The sequence below is a fragment of the Cynocephalus volans genome, chromosome 13, assembly GCF_027409185.1.
Source record: "Cynocephalus volans isolate mCynVol1 chromosome 13, mCynVol1.pri, whole genome shotgun sequence".
Lineage (NCBI taxonomy): Eukaryota > Metazoa > Chordata > Mammalia > Dermoptera > Cynocephalidae > Cynocephalus > Cynocephalus volans.
Window position 1 is genome coordinate 100077519 of NC_084472.1, and position 24351 is coordinate 100101869.

Consider the following 24351-nt stretch of genomic DNA (forward strand, 5'->3'; position numbering starts at 1 on the left):
GAGAGGGATGGAAAAATAAATTATCCCACCAGAGGAGAGGAGGAGGGGGCTGAATGGAGAGTTTTCAACGCTCCCCACAGCCCCCTCTACATTCTGAGACTGCATGAGCCTTTCACAGCACTATGGAGAGTCAGGAGACGGAAGCCCAGCCCTGCACCTGTCACCCTGTAGATACAGGCTTCAGTGATCCCTGGCACCCTTGGCTGCTGTCACTCTCCCAATGCAACAAGCTTCTCCAATCCCAGGCTCCGTGTACTCTTTCCTTCTTCCTGGATCGAGTACCGCTTCTCTCTGGGGGAAAAACATCCTCCACCTTTCAAGACCCTCTGGGAAGCCTCCTTCCTCCCCACCTCTCTGACATTCTCCCCACCCTTTGCCCCCACTGGGTTTCCCTCTGCCACTGGCACAGGACTTACCAGGGATAATTTCTCTAATTCAATGGTGAGCCCTTGGCAGGCCTGGACTTTGTATCCTCATGCCTAGAAAAGGGATTGGCACATGGTGATGGCTCAGTGGTGGTTACGTGATGGCCCGATGGAGAGAGGGAGGGTAAAAGAGGTATGTTCACCAGAGGGACAACTGTTGATGTGCAAGGAATGAGGGGATGGACTCCCTCTAAGCCAGCGTAGTCAGACATCTCCTGTTGTGAGAAGTAAGAGTGGGAGAAGGCTTTCTAAGTGTATTAGTCTGTTTCTGTTGCTCTAACAAAATGAACGGAACTGGGTACTTTGTAAGAAAATAAAATTTATTGCTTACGGTTGCAGGGGCTGGGAAGTCCAAAGTCCAGGGAACACATCTGGTGAGGATCTTCTTTGGTGGTGGCTTTACAGCAATGCAGGGGTCTCACATAACAGAAAATGGGGGAGCAGAGAGACCACAAGACCAACCTCCTCATTCACTCTCCTTTTAAAGCCCTCAGAATCATGCCCTTGACCACCATTGTTAATCCGTTCACTATGACATGATCCCACAATCCAATCACCTCTTCAAGGCACCACCTTTTAATGATTATAATAGGATTTCCCACCCTCAACAGTTACAGTGGGGATTAAGCTTCCAATACATGAACGATGGGGGACACAATTCAATCCACAGCACTTAAGGAAGGGTTCAGTGTCGTCCCTCCTGTGAACAAGGCACTTGATCAGGCCTTTACCTGAGGACCTATGTCTGCCTGGCTGGTCCAGTTGGGGCTCCTACACCTTTACCGTGACTGAAATCAAGTTCACTGCTCCACATTCACCCCTTCCTGACAATTGGCTTCTCCCAGAAGAATAAGGGGTGTTGCAAATGGAGTAGGTCCATGGACACAAAGCATGCACCATGAGCATCAAAGCAGTGGACCTCCCCTCCTGCTAGGTGTCCTTCCTGTCCTGGGCTCTATCCTTCCAGATCTGCCCTCCCACTCTGGTAGTCACATCTTCTCAACAGAATGAATTGGAACGCAAAAAAAAAAAAAAAAAAAAAAAAAGAAATTCACTGACTCGGAAGCAGCACTGCAGTGGCTTTTAGAACCCTTCAGAACCCAGGGTACCAGACCAGTGCTCCAAGCAGCCCACCACCCTAGCTCCAGTTTGGGGCCCTGCCAGCCTCCCCTGCTGGAGCCTAAGGTCCATGGCGGCAGTCCCGTCTCATGAAGGCCTATGACATCTCTGTGGAAACTACTTTTTTTTTGGTCCTGGGCTTTTCTCCACCATTATGGCCACTACAGTCTTCTCTCAGCTGCCAGAGTCTCAGCTTTGGTGGTGTTGAGCCCGTCAATGCTGGTTCTGAGTCAGATAAATTTTTTGTGTGTGCATTTCAGTCTATTCCATTGAGAAGATGTGACTCTGCCAGGGTTTGAAGGAAAGATCTCTGGAAACTGGTGCCAGCAGACCTCCCCCTTTTTTTTTTTATTGAAACATAATTGATTGTACATATCTGTGGGGTATAGTGTGGAATATTAATTCATATCTGTGTTCAATATGTGATGCTCAAATCAGGATAATTAGTCTATTCAACATTACACAATGTAATCATCTTTTGTGGCCCTTTGCCAATTTCTTGCCAACCCCCTCTCGCACTGCCCCTTTCCCACCTCTGGTGACCACAGTTCTGTTCTCTCATTTTGAAAGTTCAACTAATTATTATGATGTTGTATCCGTCTTTCTTTTTTAAAAATTTATTTGTTTATTTTTTTAGCTTCCACTTATGAGTGAGGACATGCAGTATTTCTCTTTCTGTGCCTGGCTTATTTCACTTAACATAATTTTCTCCAAGCTCATCCGTGTTGCTGTGAATGGCAGAATTTCTTTCTTTGCTATGGCTGAGTAGTATTCCATTGTGTAAATATACCACATTTTCCTTATATAGCTGTCCATCAGTGGACATTTAGGTTGGTTCCAACTCCTGGCTATTGTAAATAGAGCTTTGATACACATGGGAGTGCAGGTTCCCTTCAACATGATGACTTCCATTCCTTTAGATATATACCCAGCAGCAGGATTGCTGGATCGTATGGCAGTTCTAATTGTAATTGTTTGAGGAAACTCCACACTGTTTTCCATAATGGATGCACTAATTTACAGTCCCACCAACAGTGTAGGAGGGTCCCCTTTCTCCGCATCCTCACCAGCATTTGTTATTCTCGGTCTTTTTGATAATAGCCAGTCTATCTGGGGTGAGACAATATCTCAAAATAATTTTGATTTGTATTTCCCCAATGATTAGTGATGTTGAACAGTTTTTCATATGTTTGTTGGCCATTTGTATATCTTCCTTTGAGAAATGCCTATTTAGCTCCTTTGCCCGTTTTTTAATTGGGTTGTTTTTGTGCTTTTAAGTTGTTTGAATTCCTTGTATATTCTGGATTAGTTCCTTGTTGGATGCATAGTTTGCAAATATTTTCTCCCATTCAATAGGTTGTCTTTTTGCTCGCTTGATTATTTCTTTTTCTGTGCAGAAGTTTTTAGTTTGATATAATCTTATTTGTTTATTTTTCCTTTTGTTGCCTGTACTTTTGGAGTCATATTCATAAAGTCTTTGCCCAGTCTTATATCCAAAAGTATTTCCCCTATGTTTTCTTTTAGGAGTTTTATAGTTCCAGGTCTTACATTGAAGTCTCTAATCCATTTCGTGTTGATTTTGGTAGATGGCAGGAGGTATGGGTCCAGTTTCATTCTCCTATATATGGATGGCCAGTTTTCCCAGCGCCGTTTATTGAAGAGGCAGACTTTTCCTCAATGTATGTCCTTGGTGCCTTTCAGACCTCCCTTTTTCATCTCACTGAATCACTATTTGTGGATGCCTACCGTGTGCCAGGGACAAGACACTGCCTCAGCCTGTCCACTCTCCCTTCCCTATGGAGGTAGCTGGTGGAGGCAAAGAGCTTCCGCCCACTCGTTCCCCAGGAGCCCGAAAGAGCAAACCCATCCCTGCAGCAATGAGGAGGTTCAGAAGAGAAGGTACTGGACTTGCTGGGTGAAACCTGGTGCTAAGAGTCCTGCCCTGTGCCCTGGAGCAGAGCAGAGTGACTCATCTCCTGTTCTCTGTCGGGGTGGAGGCCAGCAGGGCCATTCTCTCTTTCGTTGCCCCTGGTGTGCAGCTTTGCTCAGATCTACGCAGGGCTCCTCTCCCACCCTGTGACTCACAGACATCCCTGGGCAGGGAGGGAGTGTCACCTAAAGCATTCCACCAGGATGACCTCAGAGTGCACGCCACCCCCAGCTGCAGTTCATGAGCCACTGCAGGCTGGCTGCCTCCCCCCTCACACCTGGTTTCTGCGAGAAAGCAGTTTTCCTGGGAACTGGGCAAGTACCAGCTTCTCAGAGACCTTAGCACTTCCACAGGGAGGGGAGACTTCTGCAGAGCAGTGAGACAGACTTACTCAGAGGGCCCACATGTCAGCAAAGGGAGAGCACCAGGGAGGCCAAGCATGGCCGTGGGGAAGGGGCGGGTCTGTGGGTGTCTCTTTTCCGTGTTAGTGGGTCTATGTTGAAAACCCCAGGACAGATGTGAACACAGCCTTCCGAGAGGCAATGGAAAGGCTTACATTGGTTCAAAGGACATATGAAGGCTACTGAGTCAGATGACACTTTGAATAGAAGTGGCCTTTGAGTCATGTAACCAGATGTTGCAGCCACCACGAGGTCCTCCAGTTTCTTTCTTATTTTAAATGGAGTTAATGATATCTCCTGCCAGTTCCTAGAAGGATACAGAGGGAACATGTGCTTAAACAGAGGTGGCTTTACAGTAAGAAAATCGCTAGAGTTCAGTTATGCTAAAGCAGGACTTGGGTGACCTGCTAACTGGCCGGGAAAGACCAGGTGTGGGTGAATAATTCCTCCCCCGGCTTGAGCTGCTAGATTTAGCTGCTAGACTTCAGGTTGGAAGCTCTGCCCGGGGAGGTGGGCAGACTCAGAAAGGAAATGCACAGTTTGCCCTGAGGGCAGAGAGCTCAGCTGGGAATTCCTCCAGACAGGGAACAATCAGGGCAGGGTGTTAGTGAGTGGTGGTGCTGCCCCACTAAAGGAATATGGGTGCAAACAAAGGGAAGATGGAAATCAAGAGAAAACCAAAGAGGGTGAGAGAGAAAGATAGTGTGAGAAGGAGGAAGAAGAAAAGACCACTGTCTAGTGTAGCAGCTCATTGTCTGGGGAGAACTCATGTTAAAACTGAGCAAATCTCTCTTGAAGGAAGCCACTCGGCCATCTGGAGAAAGCTGTCATCTCTCAGAGAAAGGCTTTAGCTAAACCCAAAGACTTGATGCTTTAGAAAAATGATGATAAGAAAAAGAGCAAGACAGAGACTCTTTAGTGACCTGGATTGCTAATAGTGGCTGTAGAGGATCTTAATCATTCATATATTTAAATAACTTTAATCATAAGTTAAAGGAATGGCTGCTTCTGGTCATTAGTTCACCCTGTACTGTTATAGGTGTCAGGAGAAATCACCCTCGGAGACTGATATAGAAAAAGAGAAAAAGATTTTTATTTCTAGCAGCCGGGACTGCACCAGCCAATTCGAGGTGCGGCCCCGAACCGTCTTTGTTCTCGGTTTTTAAAGCTGCAAGCACAGCAACTCAGTCGCCCGATCACGGTGCCAAGAGGTATTAGCCAATGCAAGCAAGCCAACAGTACATGAGCTAATTTTGCAGTTAGTGGAGCTCCTCCCATCCCACCCCCACTTTCCCGCCTAACTTTCACACGATGGAGGGGCTATCTTAAATGGCGTTGGTCCTGCTCTTAGAAAGAGGACATTACTTCAGTACGTCCCCATAGGCCGCAGGACAAGGCCCTGAGTGCACCTGCAAAGCACAGGATCGGCCAGTCAGATGGCCCCAGAGGGCCACCAAAACAGGGCCAGTAACAGACTCCCCGCTCGCAGTCTTGCTGGCAGCCAGGCAGGCCTCGTCCTCAGCTGGGGCTGGCTGGTGTTTAAAAAGAATCATCGTGTCCAGTTCCTTTACAGGTTGGGGTGACCCAGTTGTCTAAGGAAGCAGACCTCAATGTATTGCCAGACTGCCCAAACGAAGTGGCTTAAAACGTGACAGGAAAAATACGAACTCCCGAGCTAAGTGTTAGGTAAGATGATGGGGTTGCATTGATGATAAAATCCTCGAACATCTGTGAAAGGGCAGAAATCTTCACTGCCAAAAAGACAGAAATAGTCGTCATGGTTTTTTGTTTTTTTTTTTAAACTGGGAAATAGCCTTAGGAGAACCATAAAATGGGAAAAGACATTAGAGGTCATCTTCTAATGTAACCCCTGGGCTGAATTTTTCCAAAAAATATAGATGAACTGATTATAAAAACTAAGCATATTCATAAGTGATTACAAATAGTGCGATGATGCTTGAAAGCTGGAAAAAAATAAGAGCTGTAGTTTCAACCAGGCTTTTAGAAGCTCCAACTAATAGGACACATAGGTATAAACCCAGCTCATGGTCTGGAAATCAGCCCCAGACACTCATAACAACACCTTCCCATCCCCACCATGGCCTGCGTGTCCTGGCTGTCACCTATCAGCTCCCTCCTACCTCGCACAGTCTCCCTTCACCCTGGAGACATTCGAGCAAGAGCAGGGGGCCACAGTGGAGGCCAACAATGATACCGAGACCACCCCAAGTCCCTTCTTCTCCACACACACTGCCCCAACTTAAGGGTGGTACATGGGGCCTTTCAGGGCAGGAATTCTGAGGGGGATGAAGAGGATTTCAAGATGTGAAGACCAATAAGATGAAATCTTTATTAGGAAGGTAAATGAGTGCAGAATTTTATGAAAAACAATTTGCAATATGAAACAAGAAGTTTAGAACGTTCATGTCACCTCAATGGTTCTTTTCCAAGGGAATCATCAGAAATATTTCCCCCCCCAAGTGTGTAACATTAAAATTAAAAAAGAATGGCCATATCAAGTCATAGAGAAGAAACAGACCTCTTGTATACTTCAAGTGAGTGTGTACGACCACTCCAGAAAACTGTTTGACAGGTTCTAGAAATTTACACTAGCACCTACCGTATGACCCAGTCATTTTCCCTCCTACATCTTTCCCCCGAGAAAAGAAAGCACGTGTCCATACAAAGACCTGTGTGTGAGTGTTCCCAGCAGTTTTATTTATAGTAGCCCCAAACTGGAAGCAACTCAAATATCCATCAAAATATGATAAATACCACAAACTGTGGTATATCCATATAATGAAATACTACTCAACAATGAAAAGGAATAAACTACTGTTCTAGTCAAGATGGCAGAATAGATGGTTGCTAGCCTCACTCTCTCCCACAAATCAACCAATTTACAACTATTAAAAAGCAATGACAGCCAAGCTGGGGCCACTAGAGCCCAGGGGAAGAGGAGGAGAGACCTATGGAGTGCACGAAGGTGGGAGAAGCCACTGTGAGAGAAAGAAAGGATCGCTCCGACTGTTTTGAGCCCCTGCTGCTTCAAGGCTGGTGCTGGTGAGCGCATGGTGCAAGAGCTGGCAAAAGCCACAGCTGTGCCCTGCAGATGGAGTTGCTTGGAGGTGGCAGAGGAGAAGAGGGTGTTGGCCCCCAGGCCAGCAAGACTACTAATCTGGTTCCCACGGACCCACATAGGAGTGAAGAGCCAGAACAACTGAAAAAAGGAGCCACTCAGAGGCTGTGAGTCACCGCAAGGGACTAGAGCATAGCCTGCCCCATGGGAAGTGTTTGGAGTGTGTCTCTCTCCTGGGGCGATTGGCCCACCAGGGGAACACTGGGGCACAGCAAGGACAGCTGATCTGCCCTCCAATCAGCATAGGAACACTCAGAGGAGACTGGTCAGAAATATAGAACTGCAGGACATGCAGTTTTGTGAAAAGACTCAGGCCCAGATTAGAGTTTCCATACAACCCAGGTGCACCAGATCTCACAAGAGCTGGAAGTACCTAAAAGTCAACCATTAAAACCTGAGCTGCATAAAAAGCGTTCTTCAGGGAATCAGCAGCAAAGCAGCAATTTAGCTCAACCACAGGGCTCAAGTGCTGGTCTCCACAGGAAGTTCCCCCATTTTAGAAGTAAGCAAAGGACAACAAATTAGTGCTGGTGCAGAGTTTAAGTGCTAGGAACAGCAAATAATCCAACACAGAACTGAAAGGAAAAATGATACCCACAACCAGAGACAAAGTTTAATATTAACTAGTAAAGGTCTCACATCACCAAAGAACACCTATAACTCCTAGAAGGACTGGAATTCCCCTGGGCTACCAAACCAGGGAAGAGGGAGGGATGGGGTCCTCAGCCACGCCCCCTGACACCTGCAGCCCAGTGATGACCACTGAGCCACTGCAGAAAGCGCCTCCAAGCTAGGGCGGTGGGGGGTGAGGGCTTCATCCAAACCCCCTGAACATCTGCACCCAGCCCAGCAATGACCAAAACACTGCTGGAAGCCCCCAGTCTCCCCTGCAGGAATGAGGGGGGTGCCATGGGCCTCCACCCCACCCCTCCTCCTTCCTCCTCCCACCCTATTTCCTTCCCCCTTCCCCTCTCACCCCCAATGCTCCGCAACAACTTCATAGAATGTAAAAAAATAATATTAATAAATAAACTTTAAAAAATAAAATAAAATAAAAATAAAAAAGAAAAAAAGAATAAACTACTGGTATACATAACCACATAGATCGGTCTCAAGATGTTTAATGCTGAGTGAGAGAAGTCAGACAAAAAGGGTACATAGTCTATGATTCTGTTTATACCAAATTCTAGAAAAATGCGAGTTAATGTATGGTGAAAGGGAGCATACCCACGGCCACCTGGGCTGGGGCGAGGCAGGAGGGAGGGACTGCAGAGGGCCACAGGAGACCCTTGTGAGTCACGAATAAGTTCAGTATTGTGATCGTGGCAATGATTTCATGGGAGTACATATAGGTAAAACTTACCAAGTTTTTTACTTATCCAGTTTATTTACACTTAAATATATGCAGTGTGTTATATATGTCCATTACACTTCAAAACAGCTGTTAAAAATAAAACGTCTTGCCCATCTTTGTTCGTCTTGCAGATTTCTAATTGTCCTTCGAAATGCACCTCCAATGCCCCTTCCTCCGAGATCTTTCCTGGCTCGTCTCCTCGTTCACCCCATAAGGTAAAATTAGCTTTTTCCTCCTGCGTACTCTCCTGGCACCTTAGATCATATCTCTGTTATAGTCATACTTATGCGTATAGTTCATAGTCATGTCACTCTCATAATTTATTTGTTGCCGTTTCTCTGTACCAAACTGGGAACCATTCCCGTCGACAGCCCAGTGGACATTAAGATGCTTAGCAATGTTTATGATAAAAACAACATGTTAAAGATTACATGACCAGCACCTTGAGCTCTTAAGCCGAAGGTACTACAGAAACCTAATAAATCCTAGAGAAATGCATAAAGCTGTTGTTTAACTGAAGACAAGCCACACATCAAGACATAAATTCCTAATGCCTGGCTGAAAGCAAAGGGGACCGGGCAGTTTAATTAGCATATGGTAAAGGGAAGGCTGGGAGTAAAGAGACCTTGTCTTGGACTGGGTTTTTGTGTGAATGTCTCCCCTTCCGACTGCCTTGCATAATTAAAACATTGATTAGAAACTGACCTTTATGAAACACTTCATTTTCCGACTTGAGTCCTATCAGAAAACTGGAGAGACTGTATTAGGCTCCCCATGACTATCTAGTACTTGGAGAAGAAACACTGTAAATCCAAGATCACTCTTTTTCTTCATTGAACTAAATCTTTTAGGTGATCTTGGAAAAACCGATTAACCTTCTGTCTTTCAATGATACCATCTACCAATCCAATGACCTAAATAAAAGTCAAGAGACAGGACCAGCCACTGTACCTGTTCACAGGCAAGCCAACCTCCTGAACTTCAGTTCCCTCATCTTTTAAGTGGCAATGGTAGGACTTGTTCTCTAGGAATCACAGCATGAAAATACTGAAAAAATGTAAGGCATTACCCAGCAATTCTGCTCCTAGGTATATACCTACGAGAGATAGAAACATATGTCCACACAAACACTCGTACATGAATGTTCACAGCAGTTTCGTTCATGATGGCCAAAGAATGGAAACAACCCAAATGTCCATCAGCTGTGGAATGGACAAACAGACCACCTGCTCCTTACTAAGGATGCAGGACGTGTGGTACACAGCTGAGAGTGAGAGTCCTATTTGGGGGTAAGAGTGACTTGGGAAACTTTCTGAGAATATCACAATTTTTAGTGGCTGAACAATGCTACAAATTTCTATCAATCAAAAAAACAGTGATTGCATAGGGTTGGGGACATCAAACTGTGATCACATTATAGTTCAGTGATTGATAAAGAGAAACAGGACTTTTCACTCCAGGATTCTAGCTTGTCACGTTTCATTTAGTTTTGAATGCAGACAAATTTCCTGAGGAGGCCTATGGATGCAAGAACAAGTTAAATAATAATATGTACATATTCCTACCTCTCACGTGCTATTAAAAAAAAAATCTAATTTTAGCCTCCCTCAAGGTCTCAGATTTTACTAAGAGCTGGGTATTACCAACTTAGCTATAGGCCTCAGAAGAGGTTTTATGACCTCTGTGCCATACCCAGGAGCCTCTGCACACTTTTGGAGATCTTCTGTTCTTGTCTGGGGCCCTTGGAATGGCTGTATTGTTTTAAATTCCTCCGGCCTTTCTGGAAGACAAGAGCTGAGGGTCAGGCGTGACGACTGCAAATCTGCCCTGCTGCAGCCAGAAAGAGTCCATTGCGGGCAGCCCCTGGCCCTGCATGCACAGAATACTGTCATTCTTGGCCAAAACAAACACTTCCCCAGCTGGGAGGCCCACTGAGTGACAAGGAGTTTTGGATGTAGACATCACTCCCCCAGAGAGCTATTTTTTTGGAGGCTGCGGGGAGAGGGAAAAATCTTGTCCGCCAAGATGCTGGCTATCATATTTTTACTTCCTGCAATGCGATCTTCATGAGTCTGGGCAGAAGCGATTACCCTGGCACTTTAAAAGGAAAGTTACTTCTGAAACCCAATTCTTCCTGGCAGAGCTCTGACATGCCTTTATTAGGGCTGATGGAATAATCTGCTTAGGGTTTAGCTCACTTTTACAGACCTTTCTGACCAGAAATGGGAGAGAAACCAAGCGGAGTTCTGAATTCAGTCAACTGGGATAGGTTCATGAGATTTATGGATCCCTTATCCCAGAAGGACTGAGAAATTATTTTGAAAAACTGAATTCCTGCTGTAAAAACATAACACTGGGAAACTGCTCAAAAAGAAGGCACCCTTGAGCCATTGCCAAGACATGGAAGTGTGTTTTTTAAAGCTGATCCAAATTTGGGGAAACCCAGAGAGCAAAACCCTAATAAATGGATTTTTTTTTTTTTTTTGCTCAGGGAATTGTGATAAAAATTTCACAGTACAGAGTGAAAAATAAGCAGCTTGGGAAGTTTGAAGACTCACACTCCCTTTTTGCCCAGGTAGCCTCAGTTTAGTGCAGAACATCGAATTTGGTGTTTTGCCGTGGTCTGGCAAAGAAACTGCACTGTGCTGTTTTCCACCTGTCCTGCTTGGGGTTGGACACCAGACTAACAAGGCTGAGAGAGAGAGGCAGTCAGAAAGGCAAGTGTGGAGTCCCAGCAGTTTGAGTACAGGTTTGCTGCATGGGGGGCTGGAAGCAGAGCCTGGTGCAGGGCCTGGCAGGGGCTGAACTGGGCAGGCACCTTGGACATCTCCCACGAGCCCCGCTGACAGGCCCCACAAGGCCTCAAAGCAGTGGAGCTTGGCAAGGCACTGGCTTGGGTTGGGCAGATGACCCAAGAGAGCATGTCCTCCCTCCAGGGTACTCATTCCTGTGGAAGTGCACTTCGGGTAATTCAATTAAAAATGGTTCTAATAAAGTTTTTGAGCATCTGTTACGACTCATCTCATTGCTACACATTTCAGAGAGGTAGACAGTGTTTGCATGACATGTGTAAGAAGATATAAATTTTTTTTTGAACTTAATTTTTTAATTAAAAATTTTTAAAATTTTGGGGGCTGGCCATGGCCAGTAAGTTGGACTTAATTTTTGATGTTAACAATGGAGCATTGTCCCGTCACTCTTGCAGTGAAAGCTGCTCAATATAGGATAAATACCAGCTGTAGTGTAAAAGAGGCTTTGCGGATCCCTGTGTGATGGCCACTGCACCCTTCTTCAGAAGCAACAGTGATGGCTGTGCTGTGCTGCAGAGCACACTGGGTTTGAAGACAGAAGACCTGGGTTCCAGTGTGAGTCTGGTTACTTACCAGTCAAAAGGATTCTCTGGCAAGTCACTTAGTCTTGCTGAGGCTCACGGTCATTCTCTATGGTTGGGGACATTGTACCACGCATCATCAGAAATGTCATCAACACGCTTATTAAGCACTAACTGTGTACAAAACAAAGGGCTAGACAGTGGGGAAACAAAGTGGTTTAGGACATGGTCACTGCTTTCAAGAGGCTTTACTGTCTACTTAGTGAGAAAGAATACACTTATAATAAGATGAAAAACAGTGCTGGACTCCCAGGTCAAGAAGAACTCAGTAGCGAGTGAGTTGCAGAGGAGAAAGGAACACTAGCTGTCATGGGCAGGGCGAGACTTGAATGTTAAAGGACAGCCAAGATGCTGACCATACCCAGTAAACATGTGGTCACACACTTGGTACAGTGGCCTTAGAGAGAATGGAAGGCATATGGGCTAGACTCTAGCCCTTGGTTTACCCGTCATCTTTTAACCTTTCTTACCTTAATTTTCTCTTCACATGTAGATTATCTGTCTAGATTTCTCAACATATCAGAGAAATGTTGTAAGAAGGTAAAATAATATTTCAAATACCAGCACTTTAAGTTTTTTGAAACAGAGAAGCTAGGTAAACAAAGGGACTATTCCTATTTTATTCATAGTTTTCCAATATTTTCATTGAACACCACACTAAAACCTTCTGTTCACCCAACCCAGAGAGCCTGTGAGTGACAGGTCATGGGTATTAATGAATTCCTTTCCTGGTGCTCAGACCACAAAGGTCTGCGAATGAAAACTAGACAAAGGACCCGATGTAATGCCAGTTTCTATTCGCTGAACTGAATGGTGTCCAGTTACAGAAACACAGATACCAAATGGAGCTGAGCTGCAGCCGTTCCTGGGCTTGTGACATGCTCTTAATGTCACACCAGGAATATTAAGTCTCTCCTACATCCTTTCTTTCCCTTCAAGGTAATTTCAGAGTTACCACATGGGAGAAATGCCAGACCTCACAGGGCCTGTCCCCAGGAAGGCAATAATCCCCACCCTTAGCAAACTGCTCCTGGAGGCCTGCGCCCTGGTGAGACGCCCTTCTATAGGGGCGCTTGTCGAGAAATGATTATCCTACCAAAAGAACATACATGGCTGCCAGTCCATTTACCAATGCCCTCGGTTTTTTCCATTCTGATGCTTTCTCCAGTGGACTGTTGCCTTTTTGGAGTAGAAACAAAGGGGGTGTTGGGGGCTAAGCCGGGGCGGGCCTGCCTGCTGGATAAGTGCCCTGGTCAAACGTGTGACTCACAGCTGGCGCAGGCTGCCAAGTCCACGAGGGCGCAGCCGGCACTGGCCAGGAGGTGCTGTCTGCTGGGCACCCTCGTGTGCCCGCTGCAGAGGAGCATCGTGCCCACCCCACCTCCCGCCTCCAACCCTCCTGTCCACTTGGAACTGTTCCACTGCCAACACCCAGCCAGCTCCTTCATTCTATCCATGTTCAATCAGGTACTGGAAACAGCACATGACTCATGTCCGACTCAGCCAAGGCCAACAGCATCAGGCTTCTTTTGTTTAAGAGCTAACTCCAAGTTCCATGCACGATTTCAATGAGTGGAATCCTTGTTGCTTACACTGCAGCTCTCTAAAGTCATGGAAAGAAATGGCCACACTGGAGCCACAGAAAAGCCAAGATGCAGAGTAGCATAACTTCATTCTTCCTTAAACACAATCTCTGGAAGATCATCTGAAATGTTTTCCTCTGAGAACTGGCCATAGCCACCAGGCTGGGTTTGCTGAGAAAGATTGATGCAGAGTTTATCAAAGAAGTGTTGAGTTTCAAGTGCAAAAACCAGCAGTGTCACTCCAGGGATTAGTAAAGGCCTGAGGATGAATTTTATCATTAACTTGGGGGGTCTGCCGCTAAAGCCAACTGTGGTTTGGTGCAAGCCTCAGGGTTTCCATCTGGGAGGAAAAACAGTCTGCATGTCCCAACGGAAATAAAATAAGTTGTCCTAAGACCTAAACCACGGAACAATACCAGTAGGGGTTATTACAAGTTTGATGAATTATTACTCTCCAAGCAGTGCAAATGATGCTTTCATGCCTGGGTACAGAGTGATGAAACCTTGTCAGTTCTCTGACTCCAGAAAGAGATCAGGTCTTTCCTCTCTTTAAGAACGTTCCCGTTGACATACTGCTAAGTGAGAAAAGCAAAGTGTTCTTGCATCTCTGCTATGCTAACTTCTGTATAAGAAAGAAGGAAGAAATATACTTGTGTCTGCTCATTTGTGCAAACGAAACACCGGAAGTGGAAATTGGTGAGTTTGGTTGCTGCAGGAAAGGATGGAGGAATGGGAAGGGGGTAGGAGGTGTGGGGGAGTGGTACTGCTCTGAGCGTAACTCTTTGAATAGTTTTGACTTTTAGTGCCATGTTACATTTGCATGCTTAAATAAAACCAACAAAGCTGAAGGGTTGGGAAGAGAAAATCCTGTTACTCCTTTAGGATAACTGAAATCTGTCTGCATCACCATGGTGATGGGAATGGTCAGTGAACATAGGACCAAAATGAAGGGCTCAGTTCTTAAGTCCTCTGACTTGTTCAGGAATCTGCTATAAACTCTGAAATTGAACTCTACACAATCTAGAAAAGAGGAAACGGGTATAGCTTTTCCATCCCTGGAGATCTCTGAGAAGATACTAGACATGCAAGTGTCCATGTGATCTCAGTAAAGGGCTGGCAGGTGCAAATACCCTTTCAGGGTTGTGGGAGGTCATCAGGGCTGGATCCAGGCACATGGTAAAGCAGGTGGTTTGTCTCTGAGTCTTGTTTTCTCATTTCTTGCCTTCTTTTTCTTCCTTAGACTTCCATGCTCACTTCCCTCAACATGTCCCCATTGATTACCCCTCATAGGGCAGAAAGGCAGCAGTTTGCAGAATAACCTTTAAGTCCATTACAGTACATAAAAGTCTTGACAGTCTAAACACACCCAGTGTCCAGTATTTTTTGGGAAATAGCTATAGTCTTCTCTGGTGAAGGATCTGGAAAGATTTGAATCCAGCATCTGGAATATGTAATCAGTGTTTAAATCCCCACTGGGATAATCCGGTACCAAGCTGCCTTGTTAGCATGAAGAAAATCTGGAGTAAACTTGACTTTGCTTCTCCCATTCCAGAAAGCTGGAACAGATGTAGTCAAGTCCCGAGAAGAAAGATTCAGACCAGAGGAGACTTGAGTATCCAGGATCCAGTAAGGATCCAAATTGGTCCTGAAAGATCTGACCCAACTCCAGTTCCCCTAAATCAATGATATCATTTGGGGGTTAATTTGGACTCCTTTCCTGGGGCCTTGGAACCCATCACACTACATCCTAACCACTTTCCCAGGCGCATGTCTTCTTCCTAGGGTATCTCTTACATGCAGGCTGCCCCTTTACCTGCATTAATTAGTACTGGAAAAGAGAAAGAAAGGGTAATTTGTCAGGACATTCACCCCACCCAACTTGCCCCAAACATTTTATTCTTGTCTTTTATTTTCAGCAATGATATCAGCTGGGTTAAATTTGGGTTTCTAATGAATGAATCTCATTCACATCACCCTCTGTTAAGTACTGGCAAGTGGATTTTGCATTACAAATATACTACTTTTAGTGAGACTGAGTAAGCTTATTCTTAGATCTTCAAAGATTTTCAAATAGTCAGCAGAGTGGGAATGGGTTGCCTTTATTGGCTATGTATGTAAAGAGCAAATTTCAGAGACGTCATGAAAGGAACGTGTATTCCCTCTTCAAAATCTTCGTTAATTGTTTTGTGTACATGTGTACTTTGCAAGAGTTTTCTCCAGCTCTAAGTTTTTGAAAACCAGCAAGTGTTATATACAGTGGTAACCACAGCTCCTCAGATCCCAGTCTTTAGATCTGCGCCATGTGTAGTGATAAATAAATAATCCCTAAAGTTCTTATCTCCCTCTGGTGAGGATATAACCATTCAGATGTGAGGCTTCATAATGCCTACAGGAAAAAACTTAGGAGAGGAGAAAAGTTCCACATCTTGGCATGAAGATGGGAAAGGCCCATTAACAACAAAAATTACACATGTGGAAAGGATATGGGGACAACTTGACTCAGCCAGAGAGAAGAAAAAAACTGAAGCTTTAAATACCAGTAGTTAGGGCCAAACGCCAAGAAAACAGGGAGATGAACTCACAGATAGCAGGAATATTGAATAGCCAGATGCTATGGGATTGTCCTCACGCGAAGGTCCCTGATGATTTCTGAACCTCAGTCCTGTAGAACAAACTATTGTTTCTCGACTTAATGTATTTAGCCCTGGAGCTTTCTGTGAGACAATCTGGCACATGTCAGGTGTATTTTGAGGTAACTAAAAACCAGTTATATTGAACCTCTGAATTTAGTGTGACTAAAGCTCTTTGCTAGACTTACTATTTGTAGCCACATGATTTATTATTTATGGAAAAGGCAGACCCATGGAGATGAATGGGTGGCAATTACTCTGGGAAGTGCCTTGATGGAACTAGGCTTGAATGCTACACACTTAAATTTCACCAATGCTGGACGTAGGAAATTGAAAAATGCTTTTTTTTTCTTTCTAAATCTGTTACTGGGGCATTATTCAATGTCTTCAAACAAAGAATCCTTGACAAATTTCCTTAAGAACCAAGCCCTGACAAAGGTTTGTTCCTCCTGATGAACTGTTTCCTAAAATTACACAAAAAGGATTCTGCAACCAGATTTCTTTTTTTTAGGTTGACAGCAGCTGAAAAGTAAGTTCTGTGTTTAACTGCTCTCATTTTTCTCAATCAGAATTTATTGCTATAGTTTCTTCTTTCTCTGCCTTTACTTTTTGGTTCTTTTTGGTTGTTAAAAACTGTTTTTACAGTCTCATTTTTTTCTCCCTGAAGTGGGTGGCATATAAAAAAGTGCAATTAATTCAGGGATTGGAAGTGTGCCTCCTGAGACGTTCGCTTCCAAATGGTGCCACATCCCCGGGCGATGTTTGTTTCCTCCTTCTCCATTGTTTATTTACTTGAAGGCGGAAAGAACAAGAAAGCAAAAAACAGCAAATCAAGGGTAGAGGGTTGGCCTGGAGAACTCCTAGGAACAAACAACTGACAAAACAATACCCTCTGAATCAGAGAGGTCCTAAGGAGAGTTATGATTTCCACATTCAAAGACTCTTTCTTTCTCTTACACAAACATAGCTGGGAGCTGGTTTTCACCAGCACTTTCCTTAGTATTCAAGCAACAGTTGAAATTATAAATGTGCCCCCAGGTGCGTCCTCACCACTGATGCGTAGAAATGTGGATGTGTTTACAGGGAGTAGGAGGCTAGCAGGTGGAGCCTGCAAAAGGAGAGAGACTGATATGCAGAAGGGCACGGGGAGAGCTCCCCACCCTGGTTGCTAACCACATTCCCAGATTTCTAGGACATCCGTTAAGATCTTTGCATTTATTTTAAAATTGTCCATAGTTATTCAAGGTTTTGGATATTAATTGGTTTGCTAGTTGGAAGATTACCCTTTAGGTAGTGTTACAAGGGTCTTCTTGGGCTGTTTCTCTTTAAATGAGTGATTTTTGACTTTTTCTGCGTATCCAGTTTTGAGGAGGAAAGATCTAGTGTCCCCTAAACTTTTGTGCATTTTTAAAGGCATGGGAACAAGGATTGACTATAGCAGTTAGTAGGTGCCAATAAATGGGTTAAATGAGTTTTTAGAAAAGGAGACCTGAAGGAGCTTAGAGTGCAGAGAGAGCACTGGCCTGGGAGTTGGAACACCGGGTTCTTCTTGCACTGCCATATGGAGCAGAGCAGGAACAGTGGGCTGCTTGCCACCTGCCATCCCAGTCATTCCCCGCCATTGTCCTGTCTGGGAGGCTGATCCTTCAGATGGCATTGCTCAGGCTCCCTTGCTGGCTGGTGCCCCGCTGGCTTGGAGGTGGCAGGTGGGAAGGAGGGAGAGCCAACACGCAGTTCTCCCCTTTCTTCTTCCCTCTCTGGCTGGAGAGACCTCAGCACAAACACCTCCTGGAGGTGGCCCCTGTCCTGCAGTGCCGGCCCTGGCTTTTACCTCATCCCGCTTTGTTCTCTCACCCCTGCCACCCTTCTCTAAGTGGTCCCCTGAGGTATGTTCATTTGAACCACCTGGGGTGGATTCTGTTTTCAGCCCGGCCTCTAACTGATACAACTGGGGACTGGCTTATAGCGAACAGAAAATGGGGTTGAATTCCAAACCACTGTGATCACACCAGCCATGTCTGGATTCTTTCTAGGAGGCTGTTAGGTGGGAAGAGAAGCAAGGAAGATTAATTGGTACCAATGTGCCCAGGACTTAATAGACTGCTGCTCTCTCTTGTGAGGAGCATAAGACCAAGAGCACTTCAAGTGATCCTGGCTCCTGTTCCAGAGGTTCATATGCAACTTTATACACCAATGATATTAATGACTCAGGCACTTAGGGATAAAAGAGCTTTGTTTTAAATAACAATTTGACATAAGAGCAAAGAGATCCCATATTGGGGTAGTGAAACCAGAGTCCAGACTTCATGGTGTTGGCAGGACTGCCCTCAGGACCTTGCACTGAGCTAGAAATGTACAGTTACAGGATCAAACTGGGGAGGACTTGGTGAGGACAGGAGGCCAGAGTGGGCAATAACATCGTTAGTCTTTCATATTTATATATTTTATGTATATATTATATCCAAGTATGACAGTCATTTGTACCATTTCCCAGGGAGCCACGGATGTTTCCAAGACAAGGCAGGTTATGGAGGCCAGAGAGGACCGGGCATGGGGAGGTGGCTGAGGTGCAGGGCAGGGGGCTCTGCTCACAGAAGCTGCAGGAGCTTCAGCGATTGCAGAAGGGCTCTAGGCTCCGCGGACGCCAGGTACTGGCAGCAAAGCCAGTCCTCCAGCTCCACCCCTCGCCTGCGGTCCACCGCCTTCTCTGCAAACTTCATCATCATCAGGGCCCGCTTCATGTCGATCCAGTTGTGCAGCGTGCTGCACAGCGCCTCGTCGGCGGCGCCGGGCGGCTCCAGCAGCTCGCGCCGCGGTCCCCAGAGCAGGCACTGCAGCAGGCGCTTGGCCTCGGCGACGCGGATGCGCTTGATGGGGTCGGCCTCCAGCAGCAGGTGCGCCAGCCGCTGCAGGCCGGGCGAGTAGAGCGACAGGGCGGGCAGCGCGGGCAGGTCTTCCTGACGGTAGTCCTGCCCCCGCAGCTGCGCCCGCACCTCGAACGGGTTGGGCTGGTGCAGCAGCTCGTAGATGAGGATGCCCGTCTGGAACTCGTCGAACTTGCGGTACTGGGAGGCCGACACGATCTCGGGGGCCAGGCGGGCCTGGCTCTTCTGCTGCTGCGGGTTGGGGGTGCCGCCCGGCTTCTGCTTGGCCTTCAGGAAGTTGCTGATGATGAGCCGGGGCAACTGCTTGTCACCGGGCGCTCCCTGGCAGGCGGGGGCAGCTGGGGGGCCGGGAGTGACACCAGCGGCGGGAGCGGGGCCGGGGGCGGGAGGAGCCGCGGGGGGCCCGGGGGCGGCGGCGTGCGGGGCGCAGTGCACCAGCAGCAGGTTCTCCAGGCACAGGTCGCGGTGGATGACGCCGTGCTGCTTCAGGTGCTCCAGCCCGTTGCAGAGCTGCAGCAGCAGGAGGCACACGCGCCGCTCGTACGCCTCGGGCTCGGCCCGGTGGCTGGCCGCCGAGTCCCGCACGAAGTCGCAGGCGGTCTGGTGGGGCACCTCTCGGGTGATGACCACCACGCAGTCCTGCTCCTGGGCAGGCGGGTGCGAGGGCAGGGCGGGCAGAGGGTCCTTGGGCGTGTCGGGAGAGGTGAGCATGCTGGAGGGCACCGAGGCGACGAAGTGGCCACAGTCCTGCTGGATGTTGAAGTGCACGGGCACCGAGGGGCTGCAGTAGGAGGCCGTTCTGGGCTCAGGGGTTTTGCAGATCTGTAGGGAAAAGAAGAGGGGAGGTCAAGAGCGGGATCCAGCGTTCTGTCTAACGAGTGGTGTGGGGACATTCGGGTATCCACATGCAAAACGTGAACTTAACCCCCTACCTCATACCATATGTAACATGAACTCAAAGTGGATCCCGTAGACCTAAGGGTAGGAGCTAAAACATACACATTTTAGAAGAAAACCGAGGAGAGACTCTTTAAGGCCTTGAGTTGGGCAATGATATCTTAAGATACCACACTAAAAGCATGGTCCAGGAAAGAAAACAAGTTCAGAAACTCGAGCTCAGAATCCAAAACTTTTGTGCTTCAAAAGACATCATTAAGAAAACGAAATGATGAATAATAGACTGGGAGAAAATTTTTTGCCAAACACATATCTGATAAAAGACTTCTTATCTAGAATTTACAAGACATTCTTACAACTCCATCACAGGAAGACAAACAGCCCAATCACAAAATGGGCAAAATACATGATCAACAGGTGATTCAGTAAAGAAATGTGTAAGTGGCCATAAGCACAAGAAAAGTTGCTCAACATCATTAGTCACCAGGGAAATACAAATCAAAACCACCATGTTCACACCTCTTTGTATGCCTATTACAAAAGGTGGACAACATCCTGGGTCTACGAGGATGTGGAGAAATGGAACCCCTCTTACGTTGCTGGTGGAAATGTAAAATGGTGCAGCAACTTTGGATCACAGTTAGGCAATTTCTTTAAAAGTTAGACAGAAAAATGACCACACAACCCAGCAAGACTGGAGTTCCTGCAGAGCAACATGCAGTGTGGCACTGTGGAACTGGTAGGAAGACATCCCTCTGTCCACAGGGTGGGCTGGACAAATTCTCAGGAAGCCTCTCTCCCCATCCCTCTCACCTGGAACAGCAGCTACCTGACAGTGGATGTGTTGGGGTAACTGCTGGGGTGCTCCCTCCTTGTGTAATCTCAGAGGCAGATGCAGGTCCTAAGCCTTTAGGAATTGGTCAATTCTCTTAGGCTACCCTAGTGTCTAGATCCAAGTAAATACCAATGTCTACTAGCTTGCACGGGCTACAGGGCTGATTCCAGTGGAGCTGCTCTGTGGAAGCCACACAGGGTAAGTCACAGCAGCTGAAAGAAAACTTTCCAGAAAATGAGGAACCAAAAGTGCCCAAAGGTACCCTCTGAACTGAAGATAGGAATAAACAAGACAGATGATCTCAAGCACATCTGTGGGAGGGGGTCCCTGGGGAATCCACACAATTGTATCTTTCTCGCATCTTCCATCTCTTCTTGTGCAAATGAAAGCGCCAGCCGCCTAAGGATCTCTTCCCACACTAATCTTCACCTGGCCACCCACCACTCAACTGGAGTCTTGAGCCAGCCATAATCGCCCTCTGTCAGGCCTCAATTTCCCTGTAATTACACTCAAAAGGACGGAAGATGGTCAACGGTCTCCTCTCTCAAAGGGATATTGTACACACTCACCCCTGCTTTACAGAAAGGCAAGGATCAGTGTATAATCTACAGAAGAAAGGCACCTCACATCTACTTACAAAATATCATCCTGCAAACAATCCCAAAATAACCCTTCCTTCGGGCTGCTGCGTTGAAACGATTACAGCAGTGTTTACGAAGAACCACAATGCTTATGGCTGATGTTTTTAGTTCTATTGCAAGCACCTTTTCACAGAGATGTATTTACATTGCAGCTATACAAACCTTCTCAGCATGAAACCTGGCATAAAATAATTCAGCCTCTGAGGAAACTTTTTAAAAGCTGCTTGCGGGGGGAGGGAGTGGGTAATACATTAATGTAGTAACCTCTCTGTTAGGAAAGCACAGTGGAAATACAAGGCAATACCTTTTACCCCAGACACTGTTACACCAACAAAAGTGATTTTGGAATACATGTCTAAAGGGCATTGTTTCAGGTTCTTTCTTATTCTAGCCACCAAACTGCACTCAGTTTTTAAATGGCAGTCTTCTAGAACTCTATTAAAATAAAAGAAATTGAGGGGAGGGCCCTCAAGAAGTCTTGCATGTAAATACTCAAAGTGGCTAGCCACTGTCTGTCGTGCCTTCTGTGGACATGTGGGAAGAATATCAGTATTACCTTCTCATCCACAACAACAGACGTGTCTTGAACTCTTGCAAGTGCGAGGCACTGTGCCAACTATGCGGTTTTTCACTGTGTCTCATTAAATGTCATTTAACCCAAAGAGGTAGATGCTATTACAGAGGAGGACCCTGAAGAGTCAAGAAATTAAACTACTTGCCCAAGATTATACAAATGGCAAGTAGTGTTCTAGAGGTCAAAAGCATGGGCTTTAGAGTGAGAAAGACCTAACTTAAATATCGATTCTGTAACCTTTGGCAAGTTACAGGTGATTTTTGTTATTCCCAGTACTTAATGTTCCATTAAGCAGCAACAAACACTGAACTAGCAAATACTGAACCACTGCTCCTAGTGGAAATACAGAATGAGGTTCCTGTGAAATCTGAGTCACGGTGTTTTCATCAACCAATCACCACATAACTTTGTTTTATGTGTGTTTCTCTTTAGAGATGCCTTATTTAATGTATATTGTTGACTTATTAACATTGAACTCATAGCCAACAGCTCTGTAACTCATGCCTGAAGGAAGTTTATCTAACACCTGTTTTCTCTGTATGGCACATCACAGCCTTCTTGTACTTAGAAACACTAGAAAGCACTGTAGCACTATGCTTAGGGGCCATAAACAAAGAACATACAAATAAAGATCACAAAAATGTGACACCAAGTAGACTGCAAAAAGGAACTTGCTTAGAGTCTGAGAGCTCAAACAAGATGGTAGAACTTGACCTTGTTCCACCTAAGCTGGAAACATGCACTTCAGGTGACTCAAATTTTTGCTTGCCCTGTACATGTCCACAAATGACTGGTAAAGCACTGCCAGTACTAACTTTGGGGTTAACAATACATTTCAGTGGGCAGATGATTTCACAAATACAGAATCCACGAGTAACGAGGTGGACAGCATTGATCTCAAAGTCTGTTTCCTCCTCTGTATAACAAAGGCAGTGATCATTCCCTCCTTAGAGGCCACTGTGAGGATTAAATGAAATCATGCAGGTGTGTCTTTCGAGCCTCGCCCATGGGAGCCCTCAAAGGGAAAGGTTGCTATGGCGACTGCTCTTGTCATTTCAGCTGGCCCCATAGGGTGGCGCTGGGCAATCTGGAGCTGGCTGGCAGGTACTGTGCAAACCCCGAGAGCGCAGCTGCCGGGGGCCTGGGAAGCATTTCCAAGGCTCTTTTCTCAAGGGTATCAAAGGCCTGGGCCCAGCAAACACTGGCCCCACAGCTCCAGTGGAGCTGCTGACATTTTGCACAGAGATGTAAATGAAGGAGCGAAGTGAACGGCAACTGGGCTGGATGCATTTCAAAATCAGTGAGCTGGGCTCCTGGCAGGACCCGCAGCTTCCCCACCGCCCCGCCCTGGAGAGGGCTGCACAGGGCGCATGGTAACCAGCCCCGTGGGCCCACGCCCAGAACATTCCACAGAGCTGGGTGGGGGCGCAGCAATGCGGGGGGGGGGGATGGCTGCTTCTCCTTGCCCGCTCTTCTCATTTTCAGAGGGTCCTGCGCTCGGATTTTGACTCTAGAACTTTGCATAGACCTCTGGTTCAGCTAGAATTTCAAACTTTTGGCAGAGCTTGGTCTCATTTAAACTTTGAAGCCGGGGCCTCATTCATGAGTGAAAATCTGGGCTAAGTCACATCCGTTAAATAAAAAGAGCCCATTGGCTTAATGCAGGTCCCTAATTACTGAACTGGAGTTCTAGATGGATCAGAAACAAAGCAGCTTTGAAAATGCACACACAGCTGATTTTCTCCCCCTGCCACATATTCGTGGCATCGGGCTACAAGAGCCGGCTGTATGTCCTCTGCTGCAGGCCCGCAGAGCCCAAGACTGGAGGTGCCTGCATTGGCGGCCAGCAGGTGCAAGCCTGCCATTGCTAACCAGGGCTCTGCAACCCAGGTTCAGTCTGATCTCAGGCCCGGCTCCCTGCTTAATAGGCGCAGACGGAATGAGCTCAGCCACAGACAGGCAGGCGGTGGCCAGGAGACTGCTACCCCTCCTGTGGGTTCCCAGATGACTGTATCCATCTGGACTGCAGCACCAGAGATGTGCAACAACTGCACATATGAAATGAAGCTCCACACTCCCCGCTGCCGCAATGACCAGGTTGGGCACATTTGCAAATTGACATTCTTGTTCGTTCCTGGGGATATTGTCCCGAGATTACCATACTCTGAGTATTTGAGGCTATTCTCCAAATCTCCTTTTTCACATGGTATGGAGATGGCCTCATACCTGTACGTGCTTGTGTCACGTACTTCTTAAAAGAAAAATCTCAAAATAAAATTCACTACAATTTCTTTGGCTAATAATCATACTATTTAAAAAATTTTTGCTGGTAAGCAAGCTGCCCCACCAAGGCCATTTCAAGTTAACCCTTTGTTATTTTTTGTAACTGGAAAAAAAAAAGGTCTCGAGACAGGTGATGGCAGAAGAGAGCTCAGGGACCCCTCCTCAGGTCCCACAAAAGCCTGCATTTCTAAAAGGGCCATGGACTCACAAGGTATTAAACAACACCAAAAGAAGATGAAAAAAGGGCCACAAGGAAGGACCAGA

General features: G+C 46.4%; 1 protein-coding gene across 1 annotated transcript in view; it reads right to left on the bottom strand.

Moving 5' to 3' along the window:
* Positions 1-18235: 18235 nt before the first annotated feature.
* The window catches only part of PRAG1 (PEAK1 related, kinase-activating pseudokinase 1), a 47970-nt gene continuing 41854 nt past the window's right edge, over positions 18236-24351 (bottom strand). Inside the window, exon 5 of the mRNA XM_063077276.1 lies at positions 18236-19679. Coding sequence (XP_062933346.1) covers positions 18561-19679 — 1119 coding nt within the window. The 3' untranslated portion in view covers positions 18236-18560. The remainder of the gene's footprint in view (positions 19680-24351) is intronic.